General features: G+C 35.0%; 1 protein-coding gene across 3 annotated transcripts in view; it reads left to right on the top strand.

The window, feature by feature from the left end:
- The window catches only part of CUL2 (cullin 2), a 101,956-nt gene that overhangs the window by 41,345 nt on the left and 39,785 nt on the right, over positions 1-20,826 (top strand). For all 3 annotated transcript variants that reach the window (XM_059404394.1, XM_059404393.1, XM_059404395.1), the window contains exons 5-6: positions 4,470-4,575; positions 10,387-10,469. In XM_059404394.1, the coding sequence (XP_059260377.1) occupies positions 4,470-4,575; positions 10,387-10,469 (189 nt within the window). The remainder of the gene's footprint in view (positions 1-4,469; positions 4,576-10,386; positions 10,470-20,826) is intronic.

Raw genomic sequence — 20,826 nt, 5'->3', positions numbered from 1 at the left:
ATATACTGCTAACCACCAAAATATGGGCTTATCCCAGGTGGCCCAAGTTTCAGAGTATTTTTTACCTAGCCTGCCTGTTCCTTTAGGGTATTCCATGGGTACGTTGTAGAACTGCAGATTTCAAAACTGAGCTTATTATCTTTTACATCCACACTGTTCCCAGTATTATTAATTTTATTATTTATTATTATTACTTTTTAAGTAGGCTCCATGCCCAGCGTGGAGCCCAATACAAGGCTTGAACTCATGACCCTGAGATCAGTACCTGAGCTGAGATCAGGAGTTAAGACATTTAACCAATTGAGCCACTCAGGTGCCCCAGTATTACTAACTTTAATTGGAAATAATACTGTATATTATTATATGTACTGTATATCCAGACGTAGATGCTGGAAGCCTCAGTTATCCTTTCTTCATTTATGATTCATTATGATTATCCTCTCTACCTATTGGTCAGGTCCTCCAAATGTCTCTTAAATTCATTATTTCCTTTGCATTGTAAGCATTTTGTTGTTTCTCTTGTTAATGATAAGTCCCTATAAGCAGTCTTCCAGCCTTTGATTTCAAATTTTTTCTGTTTACTGAACTCATGTTATTTTTTTTAACATGCAGATCGGATCATTCTGAAATCACCTAGTAACCTTCCATTGTCTTTATCAAAGACTTAGAACTAATGGCTCCTGGGGTTCACTTATAGAGAATTTTATTTGACCACTGTGGCTGATCATCATTTATTTAATTATATTGGTAGTATAGATGGTAAGATCCTTTTCATAGAGGATATAGTTGGCAGTAATTAGATGAAAACTGCTTAATGATAGTTTTTAATTGTGGGGTACTGAGGTTATCAAGGCTAGCTATCATTTTTAATCATACTCTGTAAGGAAATAAATAAAAAATAAATCAAGAAATAAAAAGGAAAAATTCATTTTTGTTTCAAAAGTATTTTTAAATTTTTTTATCAAGTAATTTCTAGCCTCTTCGTTATTCTGACTGATTTATAAAATGGATATGCATTAGCATAGGTAGTTTAAGGATTCTGACTTTAAAGAAAATAATGATATTCCTGCCTCAACGTTTCCCAGTACTCCATACCTCTTTAGATCCTGCTGGCTCTTGAAGTGGAGTACATAAGATATTAACTGGAGAACTAACAACTCTTGAAATCCAGTAGGTATTAGCATGAGAACAATTTTGTAATGGAATTTCCTAAGACAGATTGAAATGCTTGGTTTCTCTGAGGCTTCAAAGTTACTTTTGGCTATTCCTTATTATCAAGTACTATTTAATTTTGTCAGTGCTAATGTTCCAGGAAAGCAAAGGATACTTACTAAATACTTTGTTGATGAAATAAATTATAAAAACATTTATAAAAATTATAAAAACTACTGAATTATATGTGAGCAGAACAGCAAGATATTGCCTGTGTGGTAGAGTATAAAATATTTTAAGAAATTATTGGAACCTGATTTCTTTTATGATTTCCTAGAATGTATGTCTTAATTTAAAAACAGATGTGTGATGAGTAAAATTGACTGTAAAATACTCCAATGACAGAAATTAAGAATTGTATCCACACATCAAAATGAAAAAATTGTGCTATTTACATTTTAAGTTAAATCTTTAAATTATTTTAAAAGCTTATCTATCAAGCTTAAACTTAACACCAAGAGTAGAAATCTGGAATGAGAAAGATAGAGTTAATTGTAAGTTTGTTTTATTCCATGAGGTAAAGAGAATAGTGACTTATCCTGTCAGATATCAGACATAAAGCTCCACTAAAGCAGTATGCTGGCTCAAGAATATGCATACAGATCTTTGAAACGGAATAGTGATTCCTGACCTCTGCAGATCTAGCAGCTGGTCGTTCAGCATTAACAAACCGCTATCCTAAGAAGTTTATACTTACTCTGTAGGTATAAAGGAGCTACTCAGGATTCTGAATAGGTGAGTAATTTTTAGATGAATTGGAGATGGCAGAAACAGGAAGTAGAGACCAGTCATGGGAGTGTTGCACATGATCCAAGCAGAGAGGCATTGGAAGAGAGAAGGAAAGTAATGGGAGAGTGTGAGTAGCAGTTTCAGAGGACATGAAAAGCAGCTGATTAAAGGAGTGAAATGGAAGGAAGAGAGGTAAATGTTTCTAATCTCTTAGTGAGATTACTGGAATGGCATGGTACCACAGACCAAAAAAGAAACTTTTTTGGTGTTGGTTTGGTGCGACAAACTTGGTTTGGTGCGAAGGATGCATAAAGGAAGGTACATATAAATGGTAAAGATATGACAAAGTCCCACTACTCAGGGAACACATGTCACTGTTGAAATATTATATTTGTTTACATTTGTATATTCTACCAGATGTGTAAACTCTGTGCAGGAAGCCCACATTTTTGTTTTTCATCTTTCTGTCCCTGGGGCCTGGCACACTACCTGATTTAGAATTCATGCTTGGTCATTACTTGTTGAATGAGTGAGGGAGAACTTGTGAAATTTCTGTGCCAGCTCTGCCACTTGCTAGCAGATTTACCATCGGCAAGTTCTTTAAGCTTTCTAAGCTGCAGTTTTCTTACATATAAAAGGAGGATCTTACGATAATACCACACTTTATCTAGCTCATAGTATGCAGCCATATAAAATGCTTATGGGTATGCCTGACATGTGACACGAGCTCAGTAAATGTTAGTGATTACTTTTATTTCCTGGCATTTGTGTTTTTATGATCTGGCTCCAGGCTGCTTTTCTAAGTTTGTATTCTAATATTAGCTTTTATTATCCCTGCTGTCTGGAATTTTGTCCATTTATGTATTCAGTAATTCATCAAGGAAGTATTTTTTGAGGACTTCATATTTACCTGCCACTGGTTCTGGATGCTGTGTAAGCAAGGTCTTTGCTTTGTAGTTCTTATATTCTGGAGAGGCGACAGATGTACAGAGCAAGTAAGCAAATGAAAGAATTGGATTTATTTCACAAAGTAGTAAGTACCGTGAAGAATATAAAACAGTTATATATAGTTACTTAAATCGGAGTAGAAGTTAAAGTTCATTTGGCTTGGTTTCAGGTCAGGCCTGAGAGAAGTGTGTCTGAGCTGAGACCTGAATGACAGAGGCCAGAGGTTAAAATATCTCTTCAATTTATATATTCCTGTTTGAGGCCAGGTAGCCCAGATGTTCTCTCTTTAGCTCTTATTTCTGTCTCATTCCTGTTCCCTTTCTTCAGATGAAAGGCATGGTTGAAAACCCAACATGAAATTAGGAGGATGTACTACTGGAGAGGATGGGAGGAAGGATGAATTGGCATTTTGGAGGAAAAATGTAATAGGACATTGTAACATGGGTAGAAGAGACTAAGATGTCCAAGGGAGTTACCAGGGTTTTAAGCCTTGGAGTTTAGAGGCTTGTAGTCAGTTGGTGTCGGAATGCAACTTGTGTAAGTGGTTGTATCTATACAGCTTTGGCGTTAATTCCAGGAATTGTGTTTTTCATTGTCTCCTAGAGTTGTTTGTGAAGTTATGCAGTCTTTTGTTGTCTTTGTTTCCAGTTTCATTTGTCTGCAGACATGAAGTAGACTTCTCATTTTGATGCAGTGAAAGCTAGAAAGTGTTTCACTTTAGAGAGTTTGTGGTTATTGCCTATTTGTGTTGTCTATAGCTATTTACACATGGCAGAACCTTTCAAATCAGTATTTTTAGGTGGTGAGCATTATAGGCATTATAGTGAAATCTAAGATTGCGAAAAGTGAGTGCAATAACATTTTGAGCCCTTTCTACACATTTTATTTCCTATAAAGAACTCTATATTCAACTCAATAATTTGTGGAGTTCAATACAGCTATTAGTCTTAGAATGTGTTGAGACATTATAAAGCTGTTTTCCTCTGGGTGGACGAAGTGATTTTACATTTGTCAGTTTTGCCCATACTTCTTACTGTATATAACAGTCTATTTTATTTTCTTACCTACTAATTGTGATCTCTTTTTGTTGTTGTTTAAAAATGAAAAGTTACATCTTTTCCTGGTGATAGATATAAATTGAAGAACGGACTTGAGTTTTACCTTTAACTATTTCTTTGTTTAATTCCTTGCGAAGTGAACTATCCTGACTTACCAAGAAGAATCTGGGAATGTGAAAACTATATGCAGAAGGATTGTAGAAGCACCTTGGGTACTAGCTGTTGGGTTATATGAGTACTGGAAATTTTTAGAGCAAAACCCTTGAGTTTTTAAAAGTGAGACTGAAGTAATAGGCTTTTCCTCTACTACTCTAGAGGTTATTCTTTTGCTCTTAGCCTTTGGCTGATACTTTTGATCCTTTTAAATTGTATTTCTTACTTCTGCATAATTTCTTTGGATATGTTACCACACTCTTCTATAGTTGATTTATATAACCCTAAAATTGTTATTTTCAAGTTGCAAGTTAATTGTTTTCCTCCTGATTTTAATATAATGTCCATGGTACTATATTTGTTTTTCAGGTATCTCAACACACAGTTTATTAAAAAGAATAAATTGACAGAAGCTGACCTTCAGTATGGCTATGGTGGTGTAGATATGAATGAACCACTTATGGAAATAGGAGAGGTAGGAAATTCTTTACCTGAATGGCAGATGTGAGAGTGTTTTAATATATATATTGTGGGAATTTGATTTTCCTTTATTTTAAGGATACAATGTTGACTGTCTTAAAATTGTCAAGATTTAAAACATCATAAATGTTAATAAAATACTGCAACGATTTCCTAAGAATCTTTACATGGATGAGAACGGAAGAGATATAATTAGTATTATTTTAAAAATTAAAAATAGATGAATAAGTGACAGTTTAATAGTTCCACTATGTGAAAAATTCATAAAAAGTCTTTAAGAAAATATTTTCCAAGAGTATTTAGAACATACTCTTGAGATTGTTGTAGTTAAAAAGTGTGAAGGTCAAGGCGTCTGGATGGTTTAGTTGGTTGAGCATCTGACTCTTGATTTTAGCTCAGGTCATGATCTCAGGGTTGTGGAGTTGAGCCCTGTGTCAGGCTCCATGCTGGATGTGGAGCCTGCATAGGATTTTCTCTCTCTCTCCCCCTCTTCTTTTGGCCCTCCCCCCATTTCATGTCCTGCATGCTCCCTCTCTTTAAAAAAAAAGTGCAGGGACGCCTGGGTGGCTCAGTTGGTTGGACGACTGCCTTCAGCTCAGGTCATGATCCTGGAGTCCCGGGATCGAGTCCCACATCGGGCTCCCAGCTCCACGGGGAGTCTGCTTCTCTGACCTTCTCCTCGCTCATGCTCTCTCACTGTCTCTCTCTCAAATAAATAAATAAATAAATAAATCTTTTAAATAAATAAATAAATAAATAAATAAATAAATAAAAAGTGCAAAGGCCCTAGGCTTAAAAGAGATCCTAAAAGAGAAGAAATACAGATTTATGGATATAACATATTTATTTTAATTTAAAATGTAATTAACGAAGTTCAGAGTAAAACAATGAAGCGTGGAGGTCAGGTATTTCTTTCAGATTCTTGAGGTAAAATGTAAATTTAAATGTGGAAAGTTACAGAAAACATACATTGGTTGTAAAAGAAATACTCCAGTACAGTATTTGTTTATTCATCAGTCAGTAAATCATCATCAATCAATAAAGATGTATTTATTGAGTAGTCACACACTGATGATGCAGTGGTGAACAGGCAGAAGGTCTCTGTCCTCATGTACTTATCATGCCAGATAAGTACAGAAATTAATGTGAAATTGTGGTGAGTTAATGAAAGAAATAAACAGCTAAGATGTGGCATTAGTACAAATTTTACTTAGAATAATCATGTTGGAAAGAAATTCGTCATTATCTTTTTTTAAAAGATTTTATTTATTTATTTATTTGTTTGTTTGTTTATTTGACAGAGAGAGAGAGAGAGAGAGAGAGGGAACACAAGCAAGGGGAGTGGGAGAAGAAGGAGAAAACTTCTTGCTGAGCAGGGAACCCAATGTGGGGCTCGATCCCAGAACCCTGGGATCATGACCTGAGTTGAAGGCAGACCCTTAACGACTGAGCCACCCATGCACCCCTGTCATTGTCTTTCAGTAGACTTTAAAATGTGCAGTACTGTTAACCAGATAGTCCCATATCTGGTAATCTGTACTGTGAAAATAATAAATAATGGGGGGAAAAGTTTAAATACTTAGGAGTATTCCTTGTGGGGCACCTGGATGGCTCAGTTGGTTAAGCATCTGCCTTCAGGTCAGGTCATGATCCCAAGGTTCTGGGATCGAGCCCTGCATCTGCTCTCAGGGAGCCTGCTTCTCCTTCTCCCTCTACCTGCTGCTCCCCCTGCTTATGCTCACACACTTTCTCTCTCTGTCAAATAAATAAATAAATAAAATCTTTTAAAAAAAAGTATTCCTTGCGATCATTGTTAATAATAAGGGTGACTAATGGATAGGCAGTCTAAATGTCTAATATCCAATAGTAAAAACCATACATAGATGAATACGTACAGTACAATTTTGTTATGAAGGCAAAAAATAGTTCATAGGAACTTAATAAAGGCGAAAATATTTAATGAAAAAATTTGGACACAGTACATTAATAGGAATAAAACTATAAGGGAAAAAGGATGTAGAGTAACAGTTCAGTGGGAAATAATAATTGCTTTAGTTTGTAGGATTATAAGTGAATATTTTAATAATTGTCCCTTATCACCAACACTATCAAGCTCACTCTTCAGAGGAAATCACCATAAACAATGTCTTCCCTGAATTTTGCTTGTGCATTTATATATAAAAACTTATACTATGCATGTAATGGTTTAATTTTGTATTTTAAACATTAATGGTATCATATCCTATGTACCCTAATGATAGCATACCATATATCTTGCAACTTGTATTTCTTGCCTGTTTTGTTTTGTTTTTTGGTTAATGTGTCTAGTTCTTTGCACATAAGTTTATTTTTCTGAGAGTTCAGTATTCTATAGTAGGGATATAGAATAATTTCTTAATCATTTATTAAACTATTTTTCTTAGTGTTCAGTTCTTTGTTGTAATAAACAATACTGCTGTGAATATCATTGTTCATTTATTCATTTATTAAATATATTTTTAATCCCTCTGTGTCCTAGGCACTTTTCTGTATGCTGAGAATACAGTAGTGAACAAAGTAGACACAAATCTTCATGCTTAAGGAGTTAACATTTATATATAAATCTTTGTACATGAGCAGAAATTTTCTTAGAGTGAGTACCCAAAGTGGATTTTCTGGGTCCAAGCACACACTGAATTTTGATAGCCCCTCAGTTTGCTTTCAAAAGGTTTCTTAGTTTGTGCTCCTACTGTAGCTATAACATCTCATTTTCTTTTGTATCACCTTTTTCCCTGTTTGTGCAATTTAAAAAACAAAAAATAAGGGAAAACTTGAAGAATGGACCCTGTGGGATGGCAGATGCTTTTACTTATTTGAAATGGAATTACCAATTGATCAGAATAAGGTTACCCCAGGGAAATAGAATAAAGAGGCTAAAACCAGACTAATAGCTGTATAGATGCAATTATGTTGGAAACAGAGGAGCAATCAATTTTTGATACAGGAATAATTTATACTCTTTATGGGAAATATATATTGAAGTTCAAATATGAAAGGCAAAACATAAAAACTTTTGGAAGGAAATATAAGAGCACACACATCCCTGACATTAGGGTAAGGAGGTTCTTAAAAGACAAGAAAAATACAGACAATAAAGGAAAAGATTGATAACTTTGAGACATTAAAATATAATTTATTTTTACTCAAAAAAACACTGTAAAGGAACTCAAATCAAGTCACAAACTATGTCTGTAATATATAAAACTGTCAAGGGTTTAATTTCTATAATAGATGAAGAACTCCTAGTTTTTATTAAGAACAAGATAAATACAACTGAATGATGGGCAAAAGAGATGAATTGGCATTTCACAGAAAAAAACTAAGATATACAATAAACGTATGAAAAGATACCCAGCCTCAAACAAGAAGATGCCAGTTAAAAACACAAGGATATACCAAAACAATCTATAAATTCATTGTAATCCCTATCAAAATACAAATAGCATTTTTCACAGAACTTGAATTTGTATGGAACCACTGAAGACCTGAAATAGCCTAATCTGTCCTGAGAAAGAAGAACAAAACTGAAGGTATTACAATTCTGGATGTCAAACTACCTCACAAGCTGTAGTAATCAAAACAGAATGTTACTAACACAGAAATAGACATATAGATCAGTGGAACAAGATAAAGTACCATGCATACAAACCCATGCTTTTATGGTCAGTTAATGTTATGAGAAAGGAGGCTAGAATATGCAATGCAGAACAATCTATTCAGCAAATGGGGTTGGGAAAACTGCGCAACTACGTGCAAATGAATGGAACAACTCCTTTCTTATATCATACACAAAAATCAACTTAAAGTGGGTTAAAGATCTAAAAGTGAGACATGAAACCATAAAATGTCTAAAAGAAAATGTAGGTAGTATTCTTTTGGACATCATCCTTAGCAACATATTTATGAATGTATTTCCTCAGACAAGGGAAGCAAAAGCAATATTAAACTATTGGGATATGCCAACATTAAAAAGCCTTTCCTCAGCAATGGAGACCATCAATAAAACAAGGCAACCCAGTGAATGGGAGAAAATATTTGCAAATGGCATCAAATAAGGGGTTAGTATCCAGAATATGTAAAGAATTTATACAATCAACATTAAAAAACCCAAATGATTGGATTAAGAAATGAGCCGAGGACCCGAATAGACATTTTTCTTTTTCCAAAGAAGAGATACAAATGACCAACAGACACATGAAGAGATGCTCAAATCACTAATAATCAGGGAAATGCAAGTCAAAACCACAATGAGATATCACCTCACACTAGTCAGAATGGCTAGTAGCCAAAAGACAAGAAATAGCAAGTTTTGATGAGGATGTGGAAGGGAACCCTCATGGGCTGTTGGTGGGAATGTAAATTGATGGCTACTACTATGGAAAACAGAATGGATATTACTCAAAAAATGAAAAATAGAAATATCCTATAATGCAGTAATTCTACTACTGGGTATTTACTCAAAGAAAATGAAGACATGAATTTGTAAAAACATATGCACCCCTGTATATATTGTACCAAATTATTTACATAATTTACAATATAAATTATGCAGGTAGCCCAGGTGTCCATTGATAGATGTATGAATAAAGAGGATGTAGTCTATATCTACAAAGGGATATTACTCAGCCATAGAAGAAACGAATCTTGTCATTTGCAACAACATGGATCTAGAGTATATAATGCCATGTTAAGTCAGAGAAAAAAACAAAAGCAAAAAAAACCCAGATTTAATTATAGGGAATGAACTAATGTTCATTCACTCCCCAGAGGGGAAGTGGGTGAGGGGATGGGTGAAATAGGTTAAGGGTATTAAAAATACATTTATCTTGATGAGCACTGAGTAATATTTAGAATTGTTGAATCACAATGTTGTACACCTGAAATTAGTGCTGTGTGTTAACTATATGGGACTTAAAATTTTAAAAAATTGTGGGGATATGTACACATTTGGTAGAATTATAGGCAAGGGAATGATTTTACATAATATTCTGGGTTGTGGGAACCTCTGAGGGGAAGGTAGGAGGACATTCAGAGCACTGGTAATAGGGAAGTTGTGTTTCTTAAACTGGGTTGTGAGTACAGGAATGTATTTTATTATTCTTTTAATTGACTTACCCTTTATGTTTGTATGAGAGGTTTTATAATTTTAAAAATCAGCCAACATGGGACGCCTGGGTGGCTCAGTTGGTTAGGCAGCTGCCTTCGGCTCAGGTCATCATGATCCCAGCGTCCTGGGATCAAGTCCCACGTTGGGCTCCTTGCTCGGCAGGGAGCCTGCTTCTCCCTCTGCCTCTGCCTGCCTCTCTGTCTGCCTGTGCTCGCTCTTGCTCTCTCCCTCTATCCCTGACCAAAAAAAAAAAAAAAAAAAAAATCAGTCAACAGCCAAATTACTTTAACATAATTCCTTTGTTTCTCTTAATCTTAGCATTTTTACAACCTTTCCATAATATCAGGCATTTAACAATCAATAAATTATGATTTATAAAAATCAAATCAAGTATTTCTTTAAGATTTTCAGTTAATTCAGTTAAATTCAATTCAGATTCAGTTAGTTCAAACCTTAATTCTGTTTTTTGTACAAGTTTGATACTCATTTTTAGTTTAAATTAGAAGTTTGTTTTTTATGTATATTCAATTTTCATTTGACTTTTGAAATATTAGTTTTAAATACTTGATGTGTCTTTTTACTTTAAAAAGTCTTTCAACATTTTAGTAAATGTTAAAAACAAATGATAGGTAATTCATCCTTGATTATTTTTCCTGGCAGCTAGCATTGGATATGTGGAGAAAATTGATGGTTGAACCACTTCAGACCATCCTTATCCGAATGTTGCTCCGAGAAATAAAAAAGTGAGTACTGACATTTGTCTTCTTGAGTCAATTCTATTTTCCTATTTGAAACGGTTTTATATAGTGTACACTTGCATGGCAGTTAACTAGACGCAGGCCTTGGTTTACTTAAAGAAGCCTCATTTTCCATCTTAATGCCAATATTTTAAAATTGTTTTATAATCTTTTTTTTTGACAGGTCTTTGGTCATTAGCCCAAAATGCTTAGTAAATAAGTAAGTCCCTGAAAGAAAGTGACATGTTATTTGTTGTTGAAGAAAGTGACATGTCCTTTGTTGTTGATCTACCTCTTAGATCTTCTAGGGCATAGCTGAATTGTTTTGACATATTCTTTCAGTTTAACTCTTAATAAGGATAACCTATTTGGGAAAACAGATTACCTCTTAGTTCCAGTGTTAAATTAGTAACTTGCCTGTATGTGAGGTTTGTTTGTGGGAAAATGGCTTTGCATTCTATTCATGGCCCAGCATGGTGGACTCTTTACCTAATTTCTGTGTGAATAGAATTTAAGAGAGTAAGTTTTCCTGCAGAGTCCAGAGTAGAACATCCTAAAAAATTCTTACTGGACTTCACTTTTGGGTAATTAGAAGAACTAAAAGTCAGTCATACAGGTGTGTGTAAAATAAATGTCATTTTATTGGAACTGATGTTATTGGAGTTATCTAGACCAGTGAATTGCAGTATGATAATGGCCACTCCATCTGAAAATGGTTTCCTTAATACGAGTTTTTTATGTGAGGGAAAACAAGGAAATCATTGTTTTTTCTATGGGCTCCTCATAGGACATTAAAAAAACCAAACAAACAGAAACAAAAAAACAAGCCACCAAAGAGGATAGGGGAATATTTTAAAATTTAATGTTAATACTAAATAGTAGAAAGTAGATGATAGCAATTAGTAACTTGGTTTTAAAAAACTGTTACTTGTCTTTTTAATGATTCCATTTTATCCAAAGATAGGGAGATGGAGAAAAAAGGATAGTGAAGCAGTAGGGTGGGACATTTTTTATTTTTCTCTTTTCTTTACTAAACCATAATTAACTGAAAGAACACTCCCAGTAATATTTGTAGGTTCTAATGTATTTATTTTGCTGTGAAGTAGTAACTTGTTTCTTGACTTGGAATTCAGCTATTTTACATTAAGTTTATTGAAAATACTGTTAAAATTTTCTAAATGCAGTTTTTTGAAATGTCTCTTTTAATATGTTTGATATGTATGATAATGGCCACTCCATCTGAAAATGCTTTCCTTAATACGAGTTTTTTATGTGAGGGAAAACAAGGAAATCATTGTTTTTTCTATGGGCTCCTCCCATAGAAAACCTAGTAAATTTGCCCAACCTAGTAAATTTTCTGAAGTGTGATTGTTAGTTTGTTAAAAATGAATTTGATGAAAAATGAAAGAAAATCTGTGTATGAAAAATAATAGAAGAGTAATAAAATAATAATAAAATTAAAGTTAAAAAATAATACAACAATACAGGATGTTCTGGAAAAGACAGATTATTTGATTAGAGATATTAGGACAACGTGTCTTAATTTTGTTGTTATAGTCAGCTTCCATGAAAGTATTATTTGAATGCCCTACTAATATTTTATTTATTTTTCTTGTATACTCTATTAAGTAGGTATTACCCCACATTTTACAGCTAAGGAAACTAAGGCATAACAATAACAACAATAATAATAAAATATGGGAGCTATGTGTCAAGAAGTGTTCTAAAAGCTTTACCTGCATTATCCTATTTGATCCTTACAACTCTGGGATGTTGGTGCTACTTCCATTACCATTTTACAAATGAAGATGTCGGTGGTGCCCTAACAAAGCTAATTTGACTCCAGCCCCATCTTCTTACTTCCAGGGATTCAAATATGGCTTCAGCTAATTCTAAAGTGTCTGTTAGTTTTTTCTTTCTTAAATTTTTAAATTATTTTTTATTTATTTATTTTTTAAAAGATTTTATTTATTTGACAGAGAGAGAGAGTACAAGTATGCAGAGCAGCAGGCAGAAGGAGGGGGAGAAGCAGACTCTCCACCGAGCAGGGAGACCAATATGAGGGTCCATCACAGGACCCTGGGATCATGACCTGAGCCAAAGGCAGCCGCTTAACTGACTGAGCCACCCAGGCGCCCCTTTTTTTTTATTTCTTAAAGATTTTATTTATTTATTTGACAGAGAGAGACAGCAAGAGAGGGAACACAAGCAGGGGGACTGGGAGAGGGAGAAGCAGGCTTCTCCTTGAGCAGGGAGCTTGATGTGGGGCTTGATCCTAGGAATCTGGATCCATGACCTGAGTTGAAGGCAGATGCTTAATGACTGAGCCACCACGCACCCCTATGCCTGTCTTTTAAATTCACAGAACATTTCTTCCATTCCTAGTTCTAGTACTTTGGCTTTTATATACATTTTAGTTTTATAATGCTTTGAATATTCTAGTAATTTCACACATAGTTCTTTATTTGATCATAAGAAAGCAGGGCAAGTTTTATTTATAAGTAAATAAATTGAACTTCAATAAGTAGAAATGACTTGCTGAATTTGAAATACCTAAGGAAAAAGATTCCATGTCTACAAACTTCCAATTTGGGTATTTTCACTGCATTGCTTTAGTATCTATTTATCCATTATCGTTAAAGATAATAAGGCTTATAACTTCCATTACACGGACAAGTGGTTCTGGTAGGTATTCCCCATTGGTAAAACTGGCTGACCCTTGTAATGATGGTGAATATTGTCATAGGCTCATTTTACAAATGGGGAAATTGAGGCTTGAAGAAAATAGTCAGCTTACTCAGGTCACATATCTAGTATATGGCTTAATGAGAATCAGAAGACCGGTAATTCTGATCCTTGAGTTGTGGTCTTACCCATATATTACATATTCTTAGCAGTGGTTTGTTGAAGTTGCATCTCATTGCCACTGCTGCTAACAGAGAAGTATTTTACTATGTGTACCTACAACGTCTTTGTGGAAAGAGGTCCACCAAACTTACAGAATAAAATCTGGGATCTAGCAGAGCATATTACAAATTTGATTTCCTGTCAGTTCATTCACAATTTCCTTTCCCTGCTTTCATCCCTAGGTTGCTAGATATTCTCTACAAGTGTCTAAAGGGCATTACTGTGAACTTGTGGTTTCTCAAATCTGGCCACTGAAAATCAAGCTTACACAAAGGATGTTTAAAAGCATTATCTTTCGGGCGCCTGGGTGACTCAGTGGGTTAAGCCGCTGCCTTCAGCTCAGGTCATGATCTCAGGGTCCTGGGATCGAGGCCCACATCGGGCTCTCTGCTCAGCAGGGAGCCTGCTTCCCTCTCTCTCTCTCTCTGCCTGCCTCTCTGTCTACTTGTGATCTCTCTCCGTCAAATAAATAAATAAAATCTTAAAAAAAAAAAAGCATTATCTTTCTACAAAAAAAAAAATTATAAAAGTAAAATGTGTTGATTGTATACAATTAAAAATGTATAGAAGGTTAAAAAGAGGAATTAAAAGACTTACTTTTCCCTTGATGCCTTCAGTTCTGTTATTTGAAGCAAATCCCTATTAAGGATTTAAAGTATTTTCTAATAGAAATTATCTGTGCATTTAAGATTGTATATATGCACATATATATGTGTGTACATATATTTATATGGATGTGTGTATGTATATATACATATATTACATATAATATACACATATGTACATGCACTTAGGGAGTTTATGTAAATATTAAGAATACTTAAAAATATGTTTTTCTTAAAAACTAGAACAGATTAGTGGTTGGTGTGAGACTATAATGTGGTAGTATGAGGGAGTTGTGTTATGGTTATAAAGTAGTTGTGTATCTTGAATATAGTGGCAGTATTAGGTATGTGATAAAATTGCATAGAATTACATATATACAAACAAATGACTGTGTATAAAAAAAACAAATGATTGTGTATAAAAACTAAATAAGGTAAAAAATCTGAGTAAGGTCTATAGGTTGTATCCATGTTGATTTCCTGTGATTGATGTATCATAATCATGAAGGATGTTACCACTGGAGAAAACTGGATGAATGTTTTCAGGACCACTCTGTATTATGTTGGCAACTTCCTATGAATCTATAATTATTTCAGAATTTAAAAATATATTTTTAAAGTTTAATTGGCACATAAAATGTGAATATCCGTTTTCTTCCTTTTAGCTGAAACTTTTTTCTCTTCCCAAGTATCTACTGATGATAATTTATTATACCTAAATATTTGTTTACTTAACTATAGTGGTTTTTATTTATTTGTGTGTGCGTGTGTGTGGAATCTTTATGGTCCTTTAGGAAGATAATGCAAACTCTGGAGCCTCCCCACATAAAAATACTTAATATGTATATGCACTCAGAACTTTACATTCTTTTTGTACTTTTATTTGTATTTTTGTAAAGATTTTATTTATTTGACAGAGCAAGAGCACAGGCAGGGGGAACAATAGAGGGAGAGAGAGAAGCAGACTCCCCGCCAAGCAGGGAGCCCGATGTGGGGCTCAATCCCAGGACCTTGGGATTATGATCTGAGTCGAAGGCAGATGCTCAACCAGCTGAGCCACCCAGGCACCCTTTACATACTTTTTAGAAGGTTTATGGATTCCTAGGATCAGAAGAGCTGCTTTAGCATTTATATGGTAGACTCCTTTATCCCCAAGAAAACCATTTAGCAAATTATAATCTGAAATAAGTTTCTATGCTTAGTATTTGTTGAATCGGAAAAGTTTTTATTTATTCTGAAATTACAACTCAGCAGCAAAGCAGTCATGACTTTTTAGCATCCACTCTCTGTTGTATAATCATAAACAAAGACAAGTGACAAATGGAAAAAAAATTTTTTAACTTCATAGCTCCTGGTTTTTTGTTTTTTAAATTCTTCCTACTTTAACCATTATTCTAACATCATGCCCTATTAGATACCAAAGTTTCCTACAAGTGTGGCTCCCTATCATGGTTCTTCTCTATTCCACTTGTTTGTTTGTCTGTCCTTGGGCCCACACCTCACTGTGTTTATTATTACAGCATAATAAATCTTGATATCTGGTAAGACAAATTTGCCCTCCATAAGCCAGAAGTGTTCTTTTTTTTTTTTTTTTTAGATTTTATTTATTTATTTGACAGAGAGAAATCACAAGTAGGCAGAGAGGCAGGCAGAGAGAGAGAGAGAGGAGGAAGCAGGCTCCCTGCTGAGCAGAGAGCCCGATGCGGGACTCGATCCCAGGACCCTGAGATCATGACCTGAGCCAAAGGCAGCAGCTTAACCACTGAGCCACCCAGGCGCTCAAGCCAGAAGTGTTCTTGCTGTTAGTTGGTCCTTTACTCTTTCATATATAGGTTGTAATCATCTTTTTTTAAAGGTGATTATAAGTTACCTAGAAGAAATTTTCTGTAGGATTGAAATTCAGTTGAAGATATAAGTTAGTTTGGAGAGAATTTACATCTTTTTTTTTTTTTTTTTTTAAGATTTTAGTTATTTATTTGACAGGCAGAGAGGAGGAAGCAGGCTCCCCGCTGAGCAGAGAGCTCTATGCGGGGCTTGATCCCAGGACCCTGGGATCATGACCTGAGCCAAAGGCAGAGGCTTAACCCACTGAGCCACTGAGGTGCCCCGAGAATTTACATCTTCATTAAATCTTCCTATTAAGTTATCCCTATTAAATCTTCCTATTACCTCCTAAATAGCTTTTTTAAAAAGATTTTATTTATTTATTTGACAGAGATCACAAGTAGGCAGAGAGGCAGACAGAGAGGAGGAAGCAGGCTCCCTACTGAGCAGAGAGCCCAATATGGGGCTTGATCCCAGGACCCTGGGACCTGAGCTGAAGGCAGAGGCTTTACCCCACTGAGCCACCCACCCACTCAGTTTTAGCCACTGAGCTAAAAACTATTTAGCACCCCCTAAATAGTTTTTATATATTTGTAAAGATTCTTCATGCTTTTTGTTTGATTTCAAGATACTTCATATTCTTTGATACTGTTACAAAAAGTTTATCTGTATAATTAGCCATTCTATTTGTTTTCTGCTAGTGTTTTGAAATACAACACTCAATATATAAATCTTATAGTCAGCCACCTTGTTAAATTCCATCGTTTCTAGCTTCATTTCCAAGAAAAAAAAAGTGTCATTTCTAATAATTTGTGCTTAGTTTTGTGCTTTCCATGTAAGCAGTCATAATCTGTTAATGATAGTTATATTTCTTGTGTGTGTGTGTGTGCATGTGTGTGTGTGTGCGTGCACATGCTTCCTGTGCACATACACACACCCCCAATGACCAGGACCTCCACAGCAGTGTTGAAGAGGGGTGATGGGTAATGAGCATCTTTGTCTCATTCCTAATTTTAAAGATTACACATGTAACATTTCCTCTTTTAAAATGATGCTTCCTCTGATTTTTTTATTAGATACTCTTTATCAGAATGATTAAATTAATTTGAATTTGGTATTGAGTTTTATAAAATGATTTCTATTTGTATTGAGCAGTCATGTTTTTTTCTATTAATCTGTTAGAGTGGTGGGTTACATTTATGGATTTTTTAATATTAAACTATCCTCATATAACTAGAATAAAACCCAGGTTGGTGGTTGTTTATAATAACTTTTATAACATTTTTGCATTTGATTTGCTAAATAATATTTTATTTAGAATTTTGAATGTATATCCATGAATGGAATGAGCCTATAACTATTCTTTCTCATATGTCTTTGGGTTTGGTGTCAGGCTCATCCTTGTAGGATGGATTGGGGCTGTTCCTCTTTTTCTTTTGAGGAAAAGAGTGTTTTAAGAGTTGTAACTGGGGGGACGCCTGGTGGCTCAGTTGGTTAAGCAGCTGCCTTCCGGCTCAGGTCAGGATTTCAGCGTCCTGGGATCGAGTCCCACATCGGGCTTCTTGCTCAGCAGGGAGCCTGCTTCTCCCTCTGCCTCTGCCTGCCGTTCTGTCTGCCTGTGCTCGCGCTCTCTCCCTCTCTCTCTCTGACAAATAAATAAAAAAAAAAAAAAAAAAAAAGAGTTGTAACTGGGGTAATCTTTTTTAAAAAAATTTTCTTTAAATTCGTTAATTAACATACAGTGTATTATTAGTTTCAGAGGTAGGGTTCAGTGACTCATCAGTCTTATATATAACACCCAGCGCTCATTACATCACGTGCCCTCTTTAATGACCATGGGGTGATCATCTTTTGGTGTTTAGTAAACTCCCTGCAAAACCATCTGGGTCTAGAGTTTCTTTGTAAGAAGAATTTTTTTTTTTCACATTTACAGATTAACCTTTGTCTTTGTTTTCTCTTACTGAATTATAGGTGACATACTTTGTTATATTTGTTTCTGGTGTACAACATAGTGATCTGGCAATATTATACATCTGCTCACCACAAGTATAGTCACCATCTGTAACACCATCATATGTTATTAATATTATAGACTATATTTCCTATGCTGTACTTTTCATCTCTGTGACTTATTTATTTTACAACTGGAAGTTTATAGCTCTTAATACCCTTCACCTATGCCCCCCAACCACATCCCTGCCAGTAGCCACCGATTTGTTCTGTTTTTTTGTTGAGTCTGAGTCTGTTTTTTTGTTGTTGTTGTTATTTGCTTTGTTTTATAGATTATACGTCTAAGTGAAATCATGTGGCATTTGTCTTTTTCTGTTTGACTTATTTCACTTAGCATAATACCCTCTAGGTCCATCCGTGTTGTTGCAGATGACAAGATTTCATTCTTTTTTATGGCTGAGTAGTATCTATTGTGTATGTTTACTGCATCTTTATCCATTCATTCTATCAGTAGATGCTTTGGTTGGTTCCCTCTTTGGGCTATAGTAAATAATGTTGCAGTAAATACAGGGGTGCATATATCTTTGTGAATTCATCTTTGCATTTTCTCTAGATAAGTATCCAGTAGTGAAATTACTGGATTATAGGATATTTCTCTTTTTCATTTTCTAAGTAACATCCATTCTGTTTTCTGCAGTGGCTGCCATCAATTTGCATTCCCATCAACAGCCCATAGGACTTCCACATCCTGACCAATGGTTACTATTTTCTTGTCTTTTGGATACTAGCCATTCTGACTAGTGTGAGGTGATACCTCATTGTGGTTTTGATTTGCTTCTCCCTGATGATTAGTGATTTGAACATCTCTTTATGTGTCTGTTGGCCATTTGTATATCTTTGGAAAAATGTCTATTCAGGTCCTCAGTCCATTTCTTAATTAAATTGTCTGGGTATTTTCTTTTATGTTGATTGTATAAATTCTTTTTTTTTTTTTAAAGATTTTATTTATTTATTTGACAGAGAGAAATCACAAGTAGGCAGAGAGACAGGCAGAGAGAGAGAGAGAGTGAAGCAGGCTCCCTGCTGAGCAGAGAGCCCGATGCAGGACTCGATCCCAGGACCCTGAGATCATGACCTGAGCCGAAGGCAGCGGCTTAACCCACTGAGCCACCCAGGCGCCCTGATTGTATAAATTCTTTATGTATTCTGGATATTAGCCCCTTTATTGGATATATCATTTGCAAATACTCCCATTCACTGGGTTGCCTTTTTTGTTTTATTTATGGTCTCCTTTGCTGTGTAAAAGCTTTTTATTTTGGTACAGTCCCAGTAGTTTATTATTGCTTTTGTTTCCCTTGCCTGAGGACATATCCATAAATCTGTTGCTAAGGCTGATCCTGCCAGTATTTTCTTCTAGGTGTTTTGTGGTTTTGGGTCTCACATTTAGATCTTTAATCCAGTCTGAGTTTATTTTTGTATATGGTGTAAGAAACTGATCCAGTTTCATTAATTTGCATATAGCTGTCGAGTTTTCCCAGCACCATTTATTGAAGAGACTGTCTTTTCCCCATTGTGTCTTCTAGCTTCCTTTGACATAGATTAATTGACCATAGAAGTGTGGGCTCTTTATTGTGTTCTGTAGATCTATGTGTTTGTTTTGTGCCGGTACCATACTGCTTTGGTTTCTACTGCTTTTTAAAAAAATTTTATTTATTTTAGAGAGAGAGTATGTGCAAGTGGGGGAAAGGGTAGAGGGAAAGGGAAATAACCAGACTCCCTGTTGAGTGGGGGACCTGATGTGGGGCTCAATCCTAGGACCCTGAGATCATGACCTGAGTTGAAATCAAGAGTTGGATGCTTAACTGACTGAGCCACCCAGGCACCTTGAATACTGCAACTTTTTCGTTTATCTTGAAATCTGGGACTGTGATACCTTCAGCTTTGTTCTTTCTCAAGATTGCTTTGGCTATTCAAGGTCTTTTGTGGTTCCATACAAATTTTAGGATTATTTGTTCTGTGAAAAATGCTATTGGTATTTTGCCATTAAATTGAATTGGTAGATTCCTTTGGGCAATATGGACATTTTAACGATAGTGATGTTTCTAATCCACAAGCATTTTTTGTGTCATTTTCAGTTCATCAATGTTTTATAGTTTTCAGAGTGTAGAAGGTCTTTCTCCTCCTTGTTTACATTATTCCTAGGCATTTTATTCTTTTTGGTACAGTTGTAAGTGGGATTTTAAAAAAATTTCTCTTTCTGTTCCTTTATTATTAGTATATAGAAACATTACATTTCTGTATATTAACTTTGTATCCAGCAAGCTTACTGAATTCATTTATTCTAATAGTTTGTGGTGGAGTCTTTAGTTTTTTTTCTATATATAGTATCATGTCATATACAATAGTGATAGTTTTACTTCTTACCAATTTGGATGCCTTTTCTTTCTTTATTATGTTTGATTGCTACAGCTAGGACTTCCAGTACTATGCTGAATGAAAGTTGTAAGAGTGGACATTTTTGTCTTGTTCCTGATCTTAGAGGAAACGCTTTCAGTTTTTCATCACTGAATATGGTATTAGCTGTTGGTTTTTCATATATGGCCTTTATTATACTGAGGTATGTTTCTCTAAACCCACTTTGTTGGGAGTTTTTATCATGAATGGATGCTGTATTTTGTTGGATGCTTTTTCTGCATCTATTGAGATGATCAGATGGTTTTTTCTTTTCTCTTGTTATTGCAAGGTATCATTGATTTGTGAATACTGAAGCATCCCTGAAGTAAATCCCACTTGATTGTGGTGATTGTGGTGAATGATCCTTTTAATGCATTGTTGGATGTGGTTTGATAATATTTTTGTTGATGAAATTTGCATCTGTGTTCATCAGGGATATTGGCCTGTGGTTTTGTTTGCGTGCGTGCGTGCGTGCTTGTGTGTGTCTTGGTTTGATATCAGGGTAATGCTGGCTTTGTAGAATGAATTTGGAAGTTTCCCTCCTCTTCTAAGTTTCTTGGAATAGTTTGAGAAGGGTCAATATTAAGTCTTCTTTACATGTTTGATAGAATTCACCTATGAAG

The sequence above is a fragment of the Mustela nigripes genome, chromosome 6 (genome assembly GCF_022355385.1).
Source record: "Mustela nigripes isolate SB6536 chromosome 6, MUSNIG.SB6536, whole genome shotgun sequence".
Lineage (NCBI taxonomy): Eukaryota > Metazoa > Chordata > Mammalia > Carnivora > Mustelidae > Mustela > Mustela nigripes.
Note: the sequence above shows the minus strand (reverse complement) of the source record. Positions and strands in the feature narration are given on the sequence as shown.